The 20,873-nt window shown below is 37.4% G+C and overlaps 2 protein-coding genes across 3 annotated transcripts; both read left to right on the forward strand.

Annotated features, from left to right (window-relative positions):
- Positions 1-1,623: 1,623 nt before the first annotated feature.
- On the forward strand, positions 1,624-5,624 carry LOC109005674 (cation/H(+) antiporter 19). Its single transcript, XM_018984703.2, has 3 exons — positions 1,624-2,091; positions 2,417-3,418; positions 4,035-5,624. Exons 1-3 carry the CDS (start codon positions 1,891-1,893, stop codon positions 5,307-5,309), a joined length of 2,478 nt encoding a protein of 825 aa, XP_018840248.1. The 5' UTR covers positions 1,624-1,890; the 3' UTR covers positions 5,310-5,624.
- Positions 5,625-11,285: 5,661 nt separating this feature from the next.
- Positions 11,286-18,482, forward strand: LOC109005676 (inosine triphosphate pyrophosphatase). 2 transcript variants are annotated; one of them, XM_018984705.2, is made up of 9 exons: positions 11,286-11,482; positions 11,563-11,627; positions 11,801-11,864; positions 12,006-12,015; positions 16,761-16,792; positions 16,888-17,000; positions 17,766-17,842; positions 17,936-17,999; positions 18,114-18,482. In XM_018984705.2, the coding sequence occupies exons 1-9, from the start codon at positions 11,350-11,352 to the stop codon at positions 18,225-18,227; spliced, it is 672 nt and encodes a 223-aa protein (XP_018840250.1). In that variant the 5' UTR covers positions 11,286-11,349; the 3' UTR covers positions 18,228-18,482. The 2 variants fall into 2 exon arrangements, with proteins under 2 accessions (XP_018840250.1, XP_018840252.1); XM_018984707.2 differs by having other exon boundaries at positions 17,936-18,482.
- Positions 18,483-20,873: the final 2,391 nt, after the last annotated feature.

The following is a 20,873-nucleotide window of genomic DNA, read 5'->3' on the forward strand; positions in this document are numbered from 1 at the left end:
ATGTGTGTACGTTCGAACGTAAAAATCAAATGTGTGAATGAAAAATATCGAACGTTATATATTTATCGTTTGAATGCTAATCGGTTGGGTAAATGTTTGAACGTTATTATCTATAGACGTTTGAATGTACTTTCTGTGACAGATTTCGATTGTCACAAAATCTCTTCACGTTCGAACATTTTAACTCACGATAGACTTCCAACTGTTATGAAAAGAATTTTTAGTGACAGTTATATAGTAAACTGTCACAAAATATTTTCTATGATACCTTTTTGGTGATAGTTGTGGAGACGGTTTCAAACCATCACCAAAAGATTTTAGACGGTTTACTTATTTTTTATGACAGTTTTATCCGTCACAATAAATGAAATTTATTAATTTATTGTAGTGTGTGATGAAGGCCGGCCAGAAAGATGGTTCAAGCTGTGTACGTAGTAATTAATAATGTAATATAATGTAATGCATGCGATTTAAACGTACATGAAAAAGAAGATGATGCATCATGCTAAGCGGTTTTGGCATGATCATGGCATTTTCACCAGTCTCATACTGAAAGCGTGCGTAGTTCTTGATTTGCGGTCAAATCCTAGCTAGCTCCAAGGAATTAAACTTGCCTTAAAATATGAAAATGCATGTTATATATATATATATATATATATGTATGTATGTGCATCGTCATTTTAGTTCTCTTATCATCCTGATCTATACATTCGGCTGATATTATAATCCTTACATTTATTATTTTAGAAAATATATATAAGAATTCATCTTGTTGTCATATCATCCTAATAATTAAAAAATGAGATGATAATACCATATATAATACAAAAAAATATTTATTCGTGATTAGTTACGAAAATGATAATACATATTTTATTAAAATAAATTTATTCTCATTATAAATATCTCATCACAAATAATCATTTTGTTAGGTGTTGGCAGACCTAATCAATGATATATAGTTGGCTTAGATCGAGTTTTTAGGAATTTAAGAAAGCTATCATATATCTCATCTTAACTATCTTATTGACACATGGTACGTATTAATTAGAACAGATCAAGCCAATTAGGTCAATAACTCTTATGGTTTAGCCCTTTTTGCTTAAAAAAAAAAAAAAAGAAATTAGGGGTACGTAACTTCTGATGACACAATTAATGGTGCTTAAATTTCAATGCATTTAACACGTAAGTACGGTGAACGTATAATCAATTGCATGCATGCATGCATGTACCTAACTACGTTCTTCGCAGAAAAAGGACTATATATATATATATATATATATATTTATAACTAATTACTAGTTAAGACGACTATATATATATATATATATAGGATCGTCGAGAAAGAATATAGGGTTGCTAATTCGTTGGCATTATCAATAATAATTTGTACATTCGGAACGCATGCAATGCTGCAGATTGCAGCTTTAATTAATAATACACACCTGTATTAATTCCACTTCCTTTGAAATCTCTAATTAATTACGTACCTCCAATCGGTCTTGCCCGTTTCCACACACGTAGGTAGCTATATTTAGCAACAGCAGCCTATTCTGTCTGGCGCCTCTCCTAATTCTGACTTTCCATTTCTTTGTGTTTCGATTCCTTTCATAACTGTAAACCAGAGAGAGATTCCTTTGGTTAATAGTGAACAAGGGAGAGAGAGTAAGAATTCAGAGGACCAGAGGCTTCGCCTGAGATTTTCTCCTCCTATCTCTCTCTCTCTGTGCAAGGGAAGGCGTATTATACGGGCGTTCTTCCTTCGTTCTTATCTTTGTTTTTTTCTTCTTTTTTTTTTTTTTTGTTCATGTGCGTGTGGCACCTGTTGTAGTAGTTCTTTGATCGATCTTGAGGTTGGGTTTGTTGGTCTGATTGAATCAGCAGATCAAGATGGCCACAAACACCACATCTACAACGGTTTGCCCCGCACCCATGAAGGCAACCTCGAATGGATCATTCCAAGGTGAAAGTCCCCTGGACTTCGCGCTTCCCTTGGCAATTCTGCAGATATGTTTGGTCGTCGCTCTTACCAGAGTGCTTGCGTTCCTTCTTAGACCTCTCAGACAACCCAGAGTCATTGCTGAGATCATTGTAAGTTAGTTATAACTATCTTCATTGTTGAAGACAAAATCAAGACTTGAGAATATATAGTTTATAGTTATCTTGATTTAATTTTTATAAGAATTAAGATATTTAGTTTATTTTATTTCAATATAATTTCTCTATAAATAAGAATATATGCCTTGATTCAATTGAAGATGTAATTCTCAAAATCTCTTTCCCTCGTTTTATCTTCTCCATCTTCCTTTTTATTATCACATTTTTCTATTATATTTTGTATTTTATCATCTCATTTGCTCGTCATAAAGGTAATCTATATGTACGTAATTATATGTATAAAATATAATGCACGCAGGGAGGAGTATTGCTGGGACCTTCTGCATTGGGCAGAAACCAGAAATTTCTCCACACGGTTTTCCCTGCTAAGAGCATGACCGTCCTCGACACCCTCGCCAACATTGGCCTCCTCTACTTCTTGTTTCTGGTGGGTCTTGAGCTTGACTTGCGTTCTATTCGTCGCACTGGCAGTAAGGCCTTGGCAATAGCCGTTGCCGGAATCAGCCTTCCTTTTATTCTTGGGATCGGAACATCTTTCGCTCTTCGTTCCACCATATCCAAAGGAGTGCCTCAAGCTCCCTTTCTCGTTTTCATGGGCGTGGCCATGTCCATTACTGCATTTCCCGTTCTTGCTCGTATCCTAGCCGAGCTCAAACTTCTCACCACTGATATTGGCCGCATTGCTATGTCAGCTGCTGCGGTCAATGACGTTGCTGCCTGGATACTCCTCGCGCTTGCTATTGCTCTTTCCGGCTCAAACTCCTCTCCCCTCGTCTCCCTGTGGGTTCTACTCTGTGGTACTGCATTCGTGCTCTTTGCCATCTTTTTCTTGAAACCGGCACTTGCTTTGATGGCTCGCCGCTCTCCTGAGGGCGAGCCCATCAAGGAGCTCTACATATGCATCACGTTGTCCCTGGTGTTGGCTGCGGGATTTGTTACGGACACCATTGGAATACATGCACTTTTTGGGGCTTTTGTGGTGGGAATAGTGGTGCCAAAGGATGGGTCTTTTGGTCGGGTGCTGACAGAGAAGATTGAGGATCTGGTGTCGGGACTTTTCCTGCCACTCTACTTCGCTTCCAGTGGGCTTAAGACGAATGTCGCAACCATAAGCGGAGGGCTTTCATGGGGCTTGCTAGTACTGGTTATATGCACCGCATGCTTTGGAAAGATCCTTGGGACAACGACCATATCGATGATATTCAAGGTGCCATTCAGGGAAGCCTTAACACTTGGATTCCTGATGAACACCAAGGGTTTGGTAGAGCTTATTGTCCTCAACATTGGCAAGGATCGAAAGGTACCCCCACACTATTCCTTTCTCTTTTCAAGAGCGACGTTATTGTTTAATTAGTACATGATATCGCCTATTTTTAGTATAAATAGAAGTAAAATCTGCCCTTAAAGAAGTAAATTTATAAAGCTTGTTGAAAATTGGGGAATAAGAGGCCGCCAGGAAACACCAACGTCTTTGATGACTTTCTTTTTTTCTATTCAAATTTCAACCTCATGTTCATTACAATGGTATGCTAGCTTACATAGGATCTATTCTTCAACTTGGCTTATCTTACTTTAAAAAAAAAAAAAAAAAAAGGCAATTGGCAACTTATCAAAAGCACCAAAAGACTTGAGAAGGCCGGAGTTATATAGTACTAGAATTTATAATTCTTCATCAACAAAGCTAAAGCTCAAAATATAATTGAAACTGATATAAAATTGGTTGTCTGGTACTTTGGATCAGATGTGGATAAGATGATATAAGATGCGATCTCTAAATAGGAGAATCAGTTCGAACTCCCCAATCCCAATCGCCCAACCCCAACCCCAGTTTATATAAAAAACAAAAAGAGATTGTTTGTACAGCTACAATCCCGCCACCAACCTCTCTCATGTTGCTTCCCTGTACACAATTGCAGGTGTTGAACGATCAGACTTTCGCAATCATGGTTATGATGGCGTTGTTCACTACCTTCATCACCACCCCAATAGTGACCGCCATATATAAGCCTGCTCGGAAGGGAGCCCCCTACAAGCACCGGACTGTCCATCGGAAAGACCCGGAAACAGATCTCCGAATGCTGGCTTGCTTCCACAGCACGCGTAACATCCCTACCTTAATCAATCTCATCGAGTCTTCTCGCGGGATCCGTAAGCGAGGACGGCTTTTCATATATGCCATGCACCTGATGGAACTTTCGGAACGATCTTCAGCAATCTCGATGGTTCACAAAGCACGCATCAATGGTCTCCCCTTCTGGAACAACAAACGCGAAGACACAGATCAAATGGTCATTGCATTCGAGGCTTATGGACAGCTCAGTAGCGTAACTGTACGTCCCATGACAGCCATCTCCTCTCTCGACAACATTCACGAGGACATTTGCACAAGTGCGCACCAGAAGCGTGTTGCCATGGTTCTGCTTCCATTTCACAAGCACCAGCGTCTAGATGGAGCCATGGAGTCACTTGGGGGCTCTTTCCATAAGTTGAACGAGCGCGTCCTCCGCCATGCCCCTTGCTCCGTGGGAATTCTGGTTGACCGTGGCCTTGGAGGTACGACACAAGTCTTGGCCAGTGAAGTTTCTTTCAAAATAGTGGTGCCCTTCTTCGGGGGACGCGATGATCGTGAAGCGCTGGCGTATGGGATGAGGATGGCTGAGCACCCGGGGATAATGCTCACTGTCGTGAAATTTGTGGTTCCATCAGGAAAATCACTGAGACATAGTCATGTTCTATCTGTTGGTCTATCCGCCAACAAGATGATGGAGAACAAGAAAACATTAGAAGAAGCCGACAAATCAGACAGTCATGATGATCGAGATCAGGAAGAGGAAGACAATCTCATCTTGTCAGACTTCGTGAACTCATGTAGCAACAAGGAGTCGATGTTGTTCGAGGAAAGGAAGGTTGAAAACAAGAGGGATGTGGTGGAGGCATTAAAAGCCTTGAACAAGTTCAATCTGTTTTTGGTAGGAAGAATGCCGCCAATGGCAAGGTTGGTAGAGAGAAGCGATTGTCCAGAGTTAGGGCCGGTAGGAAGCTTCTTAGCATCATCGGACTTCTCGACCACTGCATCTGTTATAGTTGTTCAACAGTATGCCCCAAATGCAAATCTTCAGCCACTGGTGGAGGAACAAGCCAATAACGGAGACAGTTATATTGAGGTGCCTGATACACCTATGGCAAAATGAGTATGAGAATTAATATATATATATATATATCGTTACTAATTACGTACAATGCAAGTAGGAAAAGATCAAAGACATAATATAGTACATTTTCATCCAAGATCACTCATTCACGCTGCATGTGGAGGCTGTTTAATGATTTATTTATTTATTTATTCACTTATGATCATGGCGGCCTTGATCTGCTTTTAAGTGGAGGCCTGCTCTATATAGAATTTACGGCCACTCGTCAGGTTCTAATAAAACCTTTGTATACGAGACAGTACAATATTAATGTTCTTGATTTTGAGTACAAATAAGTCCAAATATGTTTAGCTCCTGATCGTTTTAACTACTTCTACGCTGGCTTGACGTTGGGTCGACCTAAAATGTGTCGGGAATCTGGCTCAACAATGCATGACCTGAGTGAAAATTCGATAGAACGTTTGCTTCATACACATACCATGTTATAAGCTCGAGTGAAAACTGCAAGAACAATGATTTTACTTGAATTTCAAGTCTTTGAGAGACCTGAGATAACTGATCTACCTATTTGAGACTAATTATTCATAATTTCTTAGAATACACCCCTTGATATATTGAGTCTTAATTAAGAGAGAAATTTCTCTCTCCATAACCAGGTAATTCACTTGTTGATCTTTTGATCCTCTTGTTATTGAAGATCAATTGGAGATCTATTCATCAGTGTGGTAGTGATTTCTGTTGATGTGGTAAAAAATATTGCTCAACAGGCCGGAAGGGGAGAAATGGTCATTTCCAACCTACTGGGGCGACTTGGGCCTCGTTCGATATTGTTTGAAGCCCCCAACAGTGTTCCAGTGTAGCTATACAGTGATGATGCGTACGTTCATGGCGGTGAATGAAAAATAAGTGCAGATAAAGTAAAGAGATGAACACATGAGTTTACGTGGTTCGGCATAATGCCTATATCCACAGACGTTTGGGGAGAAAAAATTCACTATAATATTCTTATTTACAGTCACTCATGGTCTCTCATATCTCATTGTACAATAGTGATTTTGAATACAACTTTACTGGAGAAAATGCCTTCACTTGAAATCATTGTCTCGAGGTTGAAGGAGATGTCGAAGAGAAGAGAAGAAGAACCAAAGAAGAAGATCCCTTGGTCATCTGGCTGAATGTATTTTATACATCTATTTGCATGTGCCCTTCATTGCGTATGTTCGGATGCCTTCTCTCCCCACTTTCACCACTCATGCTCTAAAGCCTCCCTACCACTTACTTGTCATGTCCTCCACTCACATCTCATCCCCCACTCATACTGTCCTCCACCCCTCCTGACCCCCTGACCTGACACCCCTGGCTCCCCCACCTCACTTTCTGACTCCCTCACCTCCCCCCTAGCTACTAACTCGGTGGGCTGGGCCTGCATTTGGGTTTTATTGTTTTTATCCTTTCACAATTTCATTAGTGGTTCTATTTGAGTACTTCTAGGAAATTGAATGAGACACTACATACGTACAACAAATCTTATTTTTTTGGGTCGAAGTGAAGTTTGTTCCATAAATTAGTCCCCCCCAATCCCATATGTGTTCAAACAACGTCTATTTTTCCATTTGAACAGATTGATCTGAGACAAAACTATATCACTTCCAAATAGGTTTACCGTTTGAATCTATCGTCTTCAGTTGGAATGAATATGATTTTCCATTCCAACGTTTAATAGTTGTCCAAATGGACATGTTGTGGCGCCCTCGACCCCCACTTGTGATTTGTAGGGAGTCGTGACGCCGAGGTGCTAACCGCATAGATCACACATCCCAAGTACAACGTGAAAGCAAGTATGCGCAAGCATGCAACTTAAAAGTGTATAGTTATAAACGCAACGGAGAAGTAAAAATGGGTAGTCTGAATTGCTAGGAGTACCAAAAATTCAAATTATAAACTCCAACAAAATAATCCATAGATTAATACAGTCGTCCGATTAGATAAAAGAAAGCAACATCACAACAACAACATAAGGGAGAAGTCCCCATGTCTTCACTCCTCAGGTGGGGCTAGTTCTTCAAGCTCGTAACCGTCCTCTGCATTAAAGTCTAAGGTTCCGCGAAACGTAACTGCAGATAGGGACACCAAAGTGAGATTTCGCAACCTCAGTAGATAGAACCAATAGAATGACACCCAAAAATACAAACATAGGAAAATATAAACATTTCACAATAAAGAAAAAATTCGAGATCTTTCTACCTTACCCAAAATTTAACAATACCAATTTTATTCTCAATAATTATAGAAAATGTCACGCACACCAAAAATCTACATTTCCATCCATTTAATCATTGTATACACCATGGTCTTCCCTAAGAACCATCCGCACACCCTGGCTCCCTTCATCACACTACCGGTAACGACTGTGCGGGTGACTTCGTAACGAGCAATGTCTAACTCCGTGCCTGAAGCGTACGTGACCAGGCATCCTCTAGTCTCTGCCAGTGGTGAGGCCATGAAGATGGCACGAGAGCATTACCATCTCGTCTGAGCCCGTTGTCTCCTGACGATAACTTGGAGGACATCACTCAGTTTTACACGCCCTGAGTGACTAGAGGAGCTCCACTAAAATAATACCCCATCTCAACTTGGGGTCATGGTACACACATCCACAAAACATAGCACAATTCATACAATTTAATGACATACAGTAAACAAAATGCATTTATGGAACAAGCAATAATTGGATAACATGTCATAGCAAAGTACAGCAACAAACACAATATAACAACACAAATTTCATAGTTTTACATTTCACAACTACACGCGATTCCCAACGCTTCACCTGACCCTCGGCTAACAATTCATCTCCAATTACAGTTATTATCCCAACGCTCCACAAGCGCTTGACCACTTAACCAAATACAACCAAACTGCAATAAAAACACAGTTTTTCAGTGTCAGTATTCCAAGGGTTAGTCAAGGTTTTACTTACAATGTGAGACAACAAGTTTCTGGATGATCAAGTGCAATGTCTAAGGTATCTCACGTGTGCGTGAGTGTCGCTGCAAGATGGAAAACAGTTAATTAAAACTGTCGAAGCCTAAAAATTAATACGAAAACAGAGTGGCACACATCTTACTATCATAATGCCGAGAATGGGAGAGCATGACGACAGTAGTGGCAGTGCGCGGTGGTAGAGACGAATCTAGGCAGAAAGGTGGGGCTAATAGAGAGGTTACCTCAAGGGGTGGCAGATCTAATGTGGTGAAGGATGGAGAAGGGGATTCTTGTGGCGAGCAGTGGCTATGGTGAATTTTAGCTTACTGGTTGGGTGGAACCAGGGGAGGAGGAAAGCGGGAACGGGAAGGGGAGGACTAGGAGGTGGTCGGGCGACCTCTAGTGAGCTCCAAAGGGCGGTCGATCACGATGGCATGCGGCAGAACCCAAGGCAAAAATCTCCTAAGCTGCACGGGATGGAAATCAAAGAGGGGGAAAGAGAGATCCAGGGTTGAGGACAAGATTGAGAGGGAGAAGAGGGCTTGGTGATAGGTTTTCAAAGGATGGAAGATGGGCTTAGCTTGACGGCGGTGAGACCTTTGGATGGTGAGATTTGAATGATAGATCTTTGTGGTTTGATGCGAGGAATGCTATCGAGGCTTCATGCGGTGCCGCGCACGACGAGGTTCCAGCTTGGGTTGCGACAATTAGCATGTAGTGGTCGCGGCCAAAGCTTCTCGTGTTGACAGAGGGGAGAGAAGCAAGTTGCAACAAAAGGAGTGGTGGTGGAAGGTGGGGGAAGAGGGGCTGCTGCTTGGCGGACACATGACAACGGCAAGGTGGCGACACTAACGACAACGCACATGGCTTGGGGAGAGAGAGAGAGAGAGAGAGAGAGAGAGAGAAGAAATTTTAGAGGGGGAGGAAGGGCTGCAGTGTTGGGGAAAGATGTGAAGAAACAAAAGAATTTTATAATTTTTCACCCATGACCAAGACGATGTCGTTTTGCAAAGGGGTTGGGTCTTTTTTTTCTTTAACTGGGCCTACTGCACACATGATCACACCCTTTAATAAGGAAAAATCCACTTTCAAAAGAGGCTTGGGCCTCACACAAGTTGGGCTTCAAACATGTTGGCAGGAGAATTGCACAACTTTTAGGCGCGAAATAAAAAATCTCCGTTTGAACTAATTCTTGAAGTAATGAGTTTGAATACATATTTTACATTTGAGTTTCTTGACGATTCAGTGTCAACAAATGCTTCAAGATATGTAGTTGATGATGTCACACTAATTTATGCCTCCACAATCTTAAAAATATTTTCTATTATTTTTAGATATTTTGTATTAAGGCCATCATATAGTTTGAGGACAATTTGTAAAATTATTTAATATTTATTATATTTGAATCTCATATTTATTTCAATTAATTGATTTACATTTCTTGTCAAGTGTTCAAGTCATTGGGTTTTCAAACGAGATTAGGGCAGGTTTGGAACCCAAGACAAAATACAAAATTCTCATCTCATCACATCTCATCATATCATTATACATTTTTTAAATCTCTATATAAAATATAATAAACAATTCAATTTTTTCAAATTCCAATATACCTTTTTCAAATCTCAAAACAATAATAATATTAAAACACAATATTTTAAACTTCAAAATAAAACATAAAATTCTCATCTCACTCTCCAAACCTGCCCGAGATGAAATAATTTGTTTCAAAATCTTTTTTCCATTTGGACCGTCTTATGTCCTGTTAGGAGACATGAGTCTTCTATCTAAATAGAAATTGGATCTCAGCCAAACCCTTTCAAAAAAAAATCACGCTTTCACATGGAAACAGAAGATGATGTCATGCCTTATATATATTCAAGCTCTTGTAATGCTTGAACAAGTTGTTTTATGATTAATGAAGAGGTTGACTGTTTTAGAATAATAATAATAAAAAAAAAAAAGGAATTCCAAAAGACAAAATTCAATATTAATAAACATTTGAAATCAAGAATTAAAGAGAGCACTTTTACTTTAGACAATAATATTATATATAGACAAATCAAAAATCTTCACAACCTCTTAATACTTCACACTCTATATTATTTTTAATTTTTAGTATTTTTTTTCTTTTATTAAATATTTATTATATGAATAATGAATAAAAAATTTGAAAAAATTTAAAAAGAATAAACTCAAAAAAAAAATTAAAAAATTAAAAAAATAAAAAAAATATATAATATGAAATATGATAGAAGTTGTGTAGCAAAGTTCATAGACAAATAGTTCTCAGTCTTTTTAATGCACTTTTACTTTTAACACTTCAAATATAAAAAAAGAAGATCAAAACTTAACAGAATAGATACAGTTAAAGAAATCAATTGTAAAATAATTTAGAAAAACAAATTGTAAAAAATAAAATTAGAGCGTTGCACGGATTCTGAGCAGGCCTACAGTTTACGGTGAGCAGCGGGGCCCCGCTACCCTGCTACCCCGCCACCTGTTTGCCACATCCCTCACTGCAACTCGTTCTGTACCCTCTCATGTTTATAATAAGAAAATATTATTTTTTTTATATTTATATAAATAATAAATATATTATATATATAGATATATATAATTTATTAAAAATTTAAAATTAAATTCAAGTTAATATCTTGATCGTAAATCTCACATTATTTAAATATGATTATTATATTAGCTTGATCTCATATAACTATAATGAATTTATATTTTTTTTAATTAAATTTATAATTAAATTATACTATAATTTAGATTTAAAAAAACTTTTAGACCTAAAAAAAATTTATAGACCCAATAAATTAATGAATTAAGGGGGTGTTTTGTTAAAAGTTATATAAAATATTATTATAATATTATTTTTATTTTAAAATTAAAAAAAATTAAATTATTTTATATATTTTATATAAAAATCTAAAATAATTATAATAATTATATAAAATAAAATAAAATAGTTTAATTTTGTTTATGGTAAACAAGTCAGAGCAAACCTGTTTGACTGAGGCAGTAACCCCAAAATTTTCTTATTCCCTCCCGACCATACCAAATCCAAGAGAAAAGTAGAAAACGAGGTAAAATGGCCGCCGCAAGAGCATCGGGATTGGTAGTACCGCGGCCGGTGACCTTCGTGACCGGCAACGCCAAGAAGCTCGAGGAAGTCCGAGCCATCTTGGGAAACTCCATTCCTTTTCAGTCTCTCAAGCTTGACTGTAAACTTTACTCTCTCTCTCTCTCTCTCTCTCAACTTATTTTTATTTCTTTAATTTTTATTTCATTTCATATTTCGCAGTGCCAGAATTGCAAGGTGAACCCGAGGATATCTCCAAAGAGAAGGCTCGTTTGGCTTCGGTTGAGGTTCTCTCTCTCTCTCTCTTTTTTTTTTTTTGATAAAATAAACTTCATTGAAATAGCAACAATACATCAATTGGTATCAAACCATAGTGTATTACGAATAAAAGAAGGGATCTCATGTTCTGTATGTATGTATATATTTCCAAATTTTGATCTGTATGATTTTGAATGGGAAGGTGAACGGGCCCGTGCTGGTGGAAGACACTTGCCTCTGTTTCAATGCCTTAAAGGGTCTACCTGGTACGTAATTTTTTTCCCTTTTCAACTTTTCCGTGAGTGCCATTTTGGTTCATTTATTGTATACACGCATGCATGCATGTATTAATAATCTTTATAGTGATTGATCATTGATCTTATTTTAGTTGCTTGGACCTATTGCAGGGCCATACGTGTAAGTTCTATTTTACTCTCGTTCTAGTGTTGAGGTGAACTTCTGTATCTCATCAATTTTTTAAGGGCTCTTGCTCATGCCATTTGTGTCTGCTGGATTCAATTCTTAATTTAAATCATCATTTATAGGATGAGTAACAGTACTATAAGAATCTTAATGGCAGAAAATATGAGAAGGAAGACCTTCTTGAAACTGAAAAAAAAACGGTGCAGTGGATATATGGAAAGGAAAAATAAAGTTCACACATTCTATTCATGAAAAAAATGTCTTGCTGATTTTTGTTGGCCTATTCTTGATTTGGGAGAGGCATATTTGTATTCTTGAATTGGGCGAGGCGTATTTGTATTCTTGATTTGGGCGAGGTGTATTTGTATAGAAGTCATTGATAATTGTGTCATTTATGCTTTACTCTTTTTTTTTTTTTTTTTTTTTACAATTAAGAATTTTATTAATAGAAATCTAGGTGAAGCCCAAGTGCAGAATTATGCTTCACTGTAAAAATGCAGTACTTTTATCAGTTACTTCCTATTAATGGTAACATTGGTTTAGGACAAGATAGTCAACCATCCTCTTCTGTGGGAATCTATTGATGCTGTTAACATTTCTGAATTCCCAGTCTCAATTGTAGTATTCAATGGTTAGTAGTGTATTTTGTCAGTTACTTCAGCTGTTAATTGTAGTACCTCACCTGTTAATTATAGTATGTTTTGTCATGAAGAATATGAAATGAAAACTTCTTTGTTCTGTTTGGGGAAGGAGGATAAAGTTCTTGTTTTCGTTTGGTCTCAGGGCCTTAGCCTTGCAAATTAATCATAAGTTTTAATATGGTTTCTGAGGATAACCCTCTAGTGTCTGAATGACATAGGAGGTTTCCCATGGAAAATTGCTCTCCAGTATTTTATTATGGTGTACCTATGTTGATGCTGAACTGATTTTCCTGCATCTATCAGGTCCATAGGATTTCTTACTTTTCTTCTTTAATTTTCTATTTTATTTCATGGTTATTCAAAACCTACCTAATTCTCTTTTCCTTCTCTTTTTTGATCTTTCGAAGTGTTGTAGTAAGTAATTAATAATATTTTTTTTTTCACTTAAAAAATTATGGGATAGTTGTGATAGGTTAATACATTAAGGATAAGGCTTCCTCACAAAGTGGTGCATCACGTGCAGCTACAGTTTTAGACTATCTACATGTTTTTTTTCCTTGTAAGGGTGTTTTGTCATGAAAAACACCACACCAACAATGGCAAACAAATAAAAGCAACGATCAAGCAATCACGTGACACACAATTTGCGTGGTTCGGCAACGTGCCTACGTCTACAAACCTGTAGAAGTTTTATTAATTCAGAGGAGATTACAATCATACAATCTCAACTCACTCACTCACTCTAGGGCTTTTTCTCTCTCTCAATATGTGCTCGCACTTTGCCTCTCTATATTCACTCTGAAATTGCTGAATTTTCAAGTGCAAGAGATCAAAATATTACATATTAATAGAAAATGGCATTGGAAACCATAATTGTCAAAAAGACGTTTTTCGCTCGAGCGACTTGTTGAGCGTGCCTCAAATGAACAACCAATGAACATTGGGTCAAGCGAACACTAGGGTTTGTGTCTCACTCGAGCTCACTGTCGAGCGTAACTTGAGCAAACTCACGGGTTGCACCTTTTATGCTCTTGCTCACTGGTGATGTTATTTAACACGCTAGATAGAGTGTAGGAGGGTGGTAAATGAGATCCCATGTTCTCGAGAAATTGAATTTTCTACCCTTTATTATGATTTCAATGGACTCTAATCACAACCTTAATTGATCCTTCTAGAGTATAAGCTCATATGTGGCTTGAGCTTTCCTTAGGTTGATACAAAGGGTATCAAAGTGAATTCTAGGAAAAAATGTGGAACTTGTGTCATGCCACCCATAATGAAATGACCTGATGAGGGTGTCAAGAATTTAAGTTGGGATTGACATGATTAGAGTTAATTGATCGAAGCATCATTAGAAGCTTGTGGGGATATTTGTATGTGGGATGGGAGTTCCTTGCATCCAAAGGAGTGTTGGGGGGTATTCATATTATGTGGGATAAGAGGGTGGTTGAGTTTATTGAGGACTATATTGGGAACCATTCGATGGCTTGTTCTTTTAAGGATGTGGAGGATGGGCTTGACTGGGCTTTTATTGGTGTTTATGGGCTGAATGTGGACAGCAATAGGCGAGATCTATGGGATGAGGTAGCGAGTTGGTGCAGTTGGTGGGACTTGCCTTGTTGTATTGGAAGTGATTTTAATATCACTCAGTTTCTGAGTGAAAGATTGGGAGAAGCTCGGCTTACTCATGCTATGACTGAATTCACCGAGTTTATTTTTTATTTGGATTTAGTGGAGTTACCTCTGACTGGGGGCATGTACACATGGTCCAACAGTTGGGCTTGGTCTCATTTGGATAGATTCTTGATATCTCCTTCCTGGGAGGCTCAATAAGAAAAATGGGGAAATTTTGGATCATCTATAGTTACAGTGTGAGGTAGCCCAAGTTTTTTTCAGATGATATCTTCAACCCGACTGGTGTGGCATGGGTTACACCTAGAAGGGTATTGAATATTTTAAGTGTTGAAAAGGCTTTAGGGACAACGTTCACATTGCTGCTGTGTGGAAAACGATTCCTCGTTGTATTACGTGGTGTCTTTGGATGGAGAGAAATGGCAAGTGCTTTAAAGACTGGAGTGGACAAGTTGAAGATATTGTTTTTCAACACTCTATTTTCTAGAGTTTTTGTTGTTGATTGTAATGGGGCTAGTTTTCATAATTTGCTTGTATCCATTAATAGTGCTTAGTGGTTTCTATGTGTATTTCGTGTATACTTGTGTACTTGGGCTATGCCTTTTTCTGTCAATAAAGTTTTTTTCTTATATATATATAAAAAAAATTGAATTTAAGTGGGATATTTTACACCCTGGATTGAGTATAGGAGGAACCTGGGTGGGAGAAGATTTTATCATTTGTAATGATTTCAAAGAGCTCCAATTGTAAAAGTGACTAATTTTTTTGGAGTGAAAGCCCAAATGTGCTTTTGACTTTCCTTGGTGTGTCGTTTCTTTATGCTTTTTTTTTTTTTTTTTTTGTCACATTGGTTATGATTGGAAAAATGGAATGGCTTTGACATGGAATGGAAAAATATTGAGAGCCTTGAAGATAATTTTAGAGTTTGGTACCTGTGAGTCTGTGACTATCTGATAATGGTTTTGCATAGACTTCATAGTGATGGAATTTACAGGTATCTATCGTTTATTGTACAAAAACATATTGGGAAACATCGAAGACATTTCTTTGAGCCCTTGATGCTCATAGCTTATATTGCTTTTGCAAAGAGTGGAAGATTGTAGGCTATTGCTTATATGGAATCCTGGTTTGGCTCCTAGTTCTTTCCAATTTAGAGATACCTTTGCAAGCATTAGCTTCAATTTGTCAGGCCTATTGAAAAATCCTAGCTTGTCAGGCCCTTATGCTATAATGGGACATCAGCATGATGTGTTCTTATGATAAGATATAGATGGGCCCTGGTATGCCTTTAAGAAGTGAACTACAACTCTGGTGACTACACTTCAACATGCGTACCTCAATTACTCTAGAACATTATACATTGAAATCATTAGGAAGCCCGAGATAAGAAACCTTTTGTGCATGATTGGCACTTATGTATGGTCTCTCTCTCTCTCTCTGACGCGCACGTGAACGCACGCAGATTGCAGCACTAGTTCTATTTTGTACCCTTATCCTTCCATTCCCCAGGAAATAATTATGTGATTTTTATCAGCATGATATGGGCAACTTATTATCACTAAATATTGATTTTGTTTTTAAACCTCATGTGATTGGGTCCATGGGCCTGATAATCAGCAACTGCAGATATCCGTTAATTCTTTTTTATCTGTAGGACACATGACAGTTAATTACATTTTCTCATCACTGCCCTTCTTCTGACCTTAAAACATGAGTAATTTCCTTCTTGCCTAAAACACATGTTTAGAGTACAAAACTTATTGGTGTAAGTCATATGCATTTACTAATTTTAGAAGCATGAGGACTATACAACATTTCTACCAATATTGTAAGGAATCTATCATTTACTTGGAGGAAAGACCTCCAAGCATGATATTTTATCACATTCTTTTATATCTGCCTTCATAAGAAAGGCAACCTTTTCACAAAGATGTTTTGCCTCACCCAATTGTTCAAGCGATTGAAACGATCTAGGAAAAAAGTGGTTCTGGTAAAGTGGTTCGGGTTGCTCAGCTGTTTAGAGCAAACTTGATGCCCCTAATGGCCGTGGAGATTTTTGCGAGTTTTAAATTTTTTTTCTTGGGGGGCATGACTGATATTTCACGAGCGATCTACTAGAAAAATTGACAAAATACAGATGGAAGGATTTATATGATAATGTATATACAACAAATATATATTTGATAGAATTTGAGATTTGACAAGCTTTTGATAATGTGCCAAAGCATATGGACTGATTTTGATACTTGTGGAGTTCTTTTCTTGGAAATGGGACTAAACATTTGTTGGCTTCTAGTTATTTTTTAGAATGATATAGTGGGAAAATCTCTTCTGATTCTATTTATGATTTGGAGCTCTATCAAGTTCAATGTTGGCTCTTCATTGTTATCGCTGGTTACGTGCGTTCCTGACATTCTTGCTTTGACTCTGATGATCAATATCTAATGAGAACATTATGCATTGCAGAAAGTGGTTCCTGCAGAAGCTTGGTCATGAAGGTTGCCACTGTGCTTTATTTCCTTTGTTCTTTTGTTACAGTTTTTTATGCCCAGCTGCTTCAATTTTGACTTGATGCTAATCTCAACTCTTGCAGGTCTGAACAATATGTTGATGGCATACGAGGATAAATCAGCTTATGCTTTATGTGCATTTTCTTTTGCTCTTGGGCCCAATGCCGAACCAATTACATTCCTGGGGAGAACTCCGGTACAATTTTGTAGTTGTGTATTAAATAATTCTGATGAGCAATTAAGATGTACTTAAATTTATTTTCAGCAGTTGTACTCAAGTAGTCTACGACGAATTTGACCATCATAAAACATGCATGCTATTGTTTAGGAGGCATGCTTATTCTGCTTTTACAGAAGTATAAGCAAGTTTGGATGTGAGATGTGCTTTTATTTGGTAACAATGATAGCTCCACCGAAGATGTGAGTTGAAACAACAACGTAGGCTATTTTCGGTTGTTTAAATTTTTACATGATCCTTTTGGCCAAATTATTATAAGGACTATTTGAAAAGCAAACGATTGCTTTGCAAGTAATTTATTTGGCCTAGTAGTCTAGATTTAAAAATACACCAGGCATTGATGGTCAGACCTGATTGGTTGAAGTTGTAAGTCTTGGTAACCTTCTCAAATAAAACTGTCAGGTAAAGGCTGTACAAGGGAACGAGAAAGGGGTTTGAGACAGTCCCCTTACCACTTACAACATGGGGGGTATGAGTCTAGATACTCTTCGCTTGAAAAGGCATGCCTTGCACTTGTCTGAGCCACACAGAGACTTGGACACTAAACCCCTTTATGGACTAGATTCTGTTAGCCATATTTTTATGTTGGTGAAATTATCAGCTGGGAGAAACATGAGTTTTGCTCATAATCAGCCACAAAACAAGCATGAGCAAACAGAAATCTTGAAGAGGCTGATATTCGCATCAATGGGACTAACATATTATTTATGGCTCACTTGTTAGGGGAAGATAGTTCCTCCAAGGGGACCTAATGATTTTGGATGGGATCCTATTTTTCAACCTGATGGCTATGAGCAAACGTAATCCCATGCCTCCCCTGATTTGATTTCTGCTGTTTTGTATCAGTGCTCAACAGTAATTGTGGCCTAATTGTGGTATTTGTCTTGCTGCAGTTATGCAGAGATGCCAAAGGAAGAGAAGAACAAGATTTCTCACCGCTCAAAGGCCCTTGATCTGGTAAAATCTCATTTTGCAGATGCTGGATACACTTTCCAGATAGATTCCTCTGTCTGAGCCAGCGACATTTTTTTCTTGTTGCAATTGCATGATCTATCTTTTGACAACTGCAAGCTGGTCATCTCAACATTAACGCTTCTACTGCAGACATTAAAAAAAAAACTATTGACATTCAGTTGGGGAAGTACAGAGAAGGGAAAGAGAGTAGGTTTTCCTTTTCTTATCTAATTTAAACGGAGAGTAGCTTTCTTATCCAAGAAAGATTGTGGTTGACATTATCATAATTTTAGGGCTCTTTATGAGCAGGCTCAGATGGAATACCAGAGAGCACCAATCTCTTGTCAGAAAAGATTTTCATTTGATCAACATAAATCCTCTCATTTGGGCTTTGTAGTCAAGTATCTTACTCATTGCTGGTAAAACCGAATGTATATTTCAATTTGCTTACCCTTTTGAATGCATTTTGACACGAGTAATGCTATACACCACATTCATCCTATTTTGATTATGTTAAATAGTATGTAGCACATTCATTACTATTAGATAATAAAGAAGCATGCAATAAATGATCATTTAATAGTGATAAATGTGTCACATCTTATTTAGTGGGATGAAAATAGGATGGTAGTATAGTGTATAAAATTTTCCTTTTGACATACTAATCCCATGTTTATTCACTGATCGTGGTTGCTAATGGTGCCTCGTTAATCGTTATGAACTTTTGAGGTTGTGTACATACGAAAATTCAGTGACCCAAGAAAGAAAGTAATATCATTCATGGAAAGTAAATACGACATGAAATTTGACCTTGCAGCTTGTCATTGCATTAAAGGAAGGCATTGATAAAGGTTGGCATGGTGACTAACACAATTTCTTAGGGGATGTAAAGAGGCTGTCTGATTTGTGATATAAGTGAAATGATATATTAATTCCAAATGAATTTTATCATTTTCAGTCCCACCAGTTGATATGTAATATTTTAAGAAGTTGTTAACCCACATCGGCGTGACTGAGAAGAGTAGGATTCTTTGCCAAATTACTGACCTTCAATTTCTGAACCAACTGTTGCTTTCGACTGCCAAATAAGCGGCTACAAGATTACCCAGGCCTAACGTGGCTGTCTTTCTGTTACCTAATTTCCTCAACAATTTTGGCAGCTCTTGATCTTTAGACGCTATTTAGTTGAGATAAAATGAGATGTTTTGTTAAAAGTTGAATAAAATATTATTAGAATATAATTTTTTAATATAATTTTTATTTTGAGATTTGAAAAATTGAATTGTTTATTATATTTTGTATAGAATTTATGAAAATTATAATGATGAGATGAGATGAGATGATTTTGTGTATCCAAACCGGGCCTTAATATTTACCACTTTGATGGGTATAAAGTTTGGGTTACAAAAACTAGGTACTTGTCTCAGCAAAGGCTCAAGGTGAGCCCAGTTTGGATTGAGAGATGAGATGAGATAAGAAGAGATGGTTTTAGATGAATTGAATAAAATATTATTAGAATATTATTTTTTAATATTATTATTATTATTAGATATAAAAAAATTGAATTGTTTATTATATTTTGTATAAAAATTTAAAAAAATTATAATGATGAGATGAATTGAAATCACTTTTCAATCCAAACGAAGCCATACAGTCGTACCTAACCACTACCTGGCAAATGTTACCGATATGTTCAACTATATGGCCCAAAGGTGTAAAAAAAACCTGATTGCTTTATTTGTTTTACGATAAGCAGACAAAGTATGGAGCAGAGTCACAACTGCAGTGAAGGATTAAACCCTAAACAGGAGTGTTAATTAGCAACAATAAACAATGTTATCAGGTACTATCAGACCATGACTGTGTGATAGTAGTTAACGGAAGGAAACATCTCATATAACGTTAACGGAAGGAAACTTCCTCAAGGCTGCCAATGGCCTTCTGGCCGATTGGAAAAAAAAATAAAACCAATTAAGGCACTCATATGTACATGTTTGGATATTACTAGAATATCTTTATCATCGTACCAAAAACTTAGTGGTGTGGTTTTTATAGCATGTTCTCATCATAGTTGTAAACTCTTCAGTAAAGACCAATAAGAAAGGGAAAACCTTTTGGGTTTTGTACATCATAGACATGGTAAATTCTCGAGTTCTCTAAAACACAAGCCTTGCAAGTTGGAAAAATGAACGAAAACGGTCCCATCTCTTAAAGAGAACATACTCCTCACATGCCGTAGGGTCCCCACTCATATATACAAAGCCATGAATTTTACATCATCTAACCTCTGTGAATTAGGTCTCAATTCTCATTAGTACTGTCTTCGGTTCGGGTCAACCGAGTCGTTCAGTTAGCCATGAACAAATCAACACAGACATGTTAAGAGTGGGGGTCATCATCGTTAAGTCTTTGTCTTGCTCGTGGGGGTTTGAGTCACTACCTTCATGTTCTGCATTTTTTTGATAAATCCATTACTTTTACCTGGTTGATTAGGGATTTTAATGTTAAGTTCAAATTGTAACTACTCATTTTCATTTGTTTTCACTTTACAAAATGGCCTGGGAACTCATGATAGAGCAGAAGAAATTCCTCGACAATCAAAAGGTGAAAAAGCTAAAGGTCATCATGTGATGATAGTAAGTTAGTTAAATGAGTTAATGTCATGTGAGTTTGCATGGTGCGCGCGCACATGGAAGAATCACAAATGCCGGTAGAATAAAGAACATCGACAGCTGAGCATAATGATAATAATAACACAACAAAGATAACACACAATCTCAACCCAAAAAGTAAAAGATTGCTTTAGTTGATTGCCAAAGAAAAAGACGAAAGAAAAAAAAAGAGAGAGAAGAACATCACTGCTATTGCTATGCATCA

The sequence above is a fragment of the Juglans regia genome, chromosome 7 (assembly GCF_001411555.2).
Source record: "Juglans regia cultivar Chandler chromosome 7, Walnut 2.0, whole genome shotgun sequence".
Classification (NCBI taxonomy): Eukaryota; Viridiplantae; Streptophyta; class Magnoliopsida; order Fagales; family Juglandaceae; genus Juglans; species Juglans regia.

Coding starts and splice junctions, on each gene's coding strand:
- LOC109005674 (XM_018984703.2), top strand. CDS start 1,891: ATGGCCACAAACACCACATCTACAACGGTTTGCCCCGCACCCATGAAG. Junction 2,092..2,416: donor GAGTCATTGCTGAGATCATT/GTAAGTTAGTTA, acceptor TAATGCACGCAG/GGAGGAGTATTGCTGGGACC. Junction 3,419..4,034: donor ACATTGGCAAGGATCGAAAG/GTACCCCCACAC, acceptor ACACAATTGCAG/GTGTTGAACGATCAGACTTT.
- LOC109005676 (XM_018984705.2), top strand. CDS start 11,350: ATGGCCGCCGCAAGAGCATCGGGATTGGTAGTACCGCGGCCGGTGACC. Junction 11,483..11,562: donor TCAGTCTCTCAAGCTTGACT/GTAAACTTTACT, acceptor CATATTTCGCAG/TGCCAGAATTGCAAGGTGAA. Junction 16,793..16,887: donor GCAGAAGCTTGGTCATGAAG/GTTGCCACTGTG, acceptor CAACTCTTGCAG/GTCTGAACAATATGTTGATG.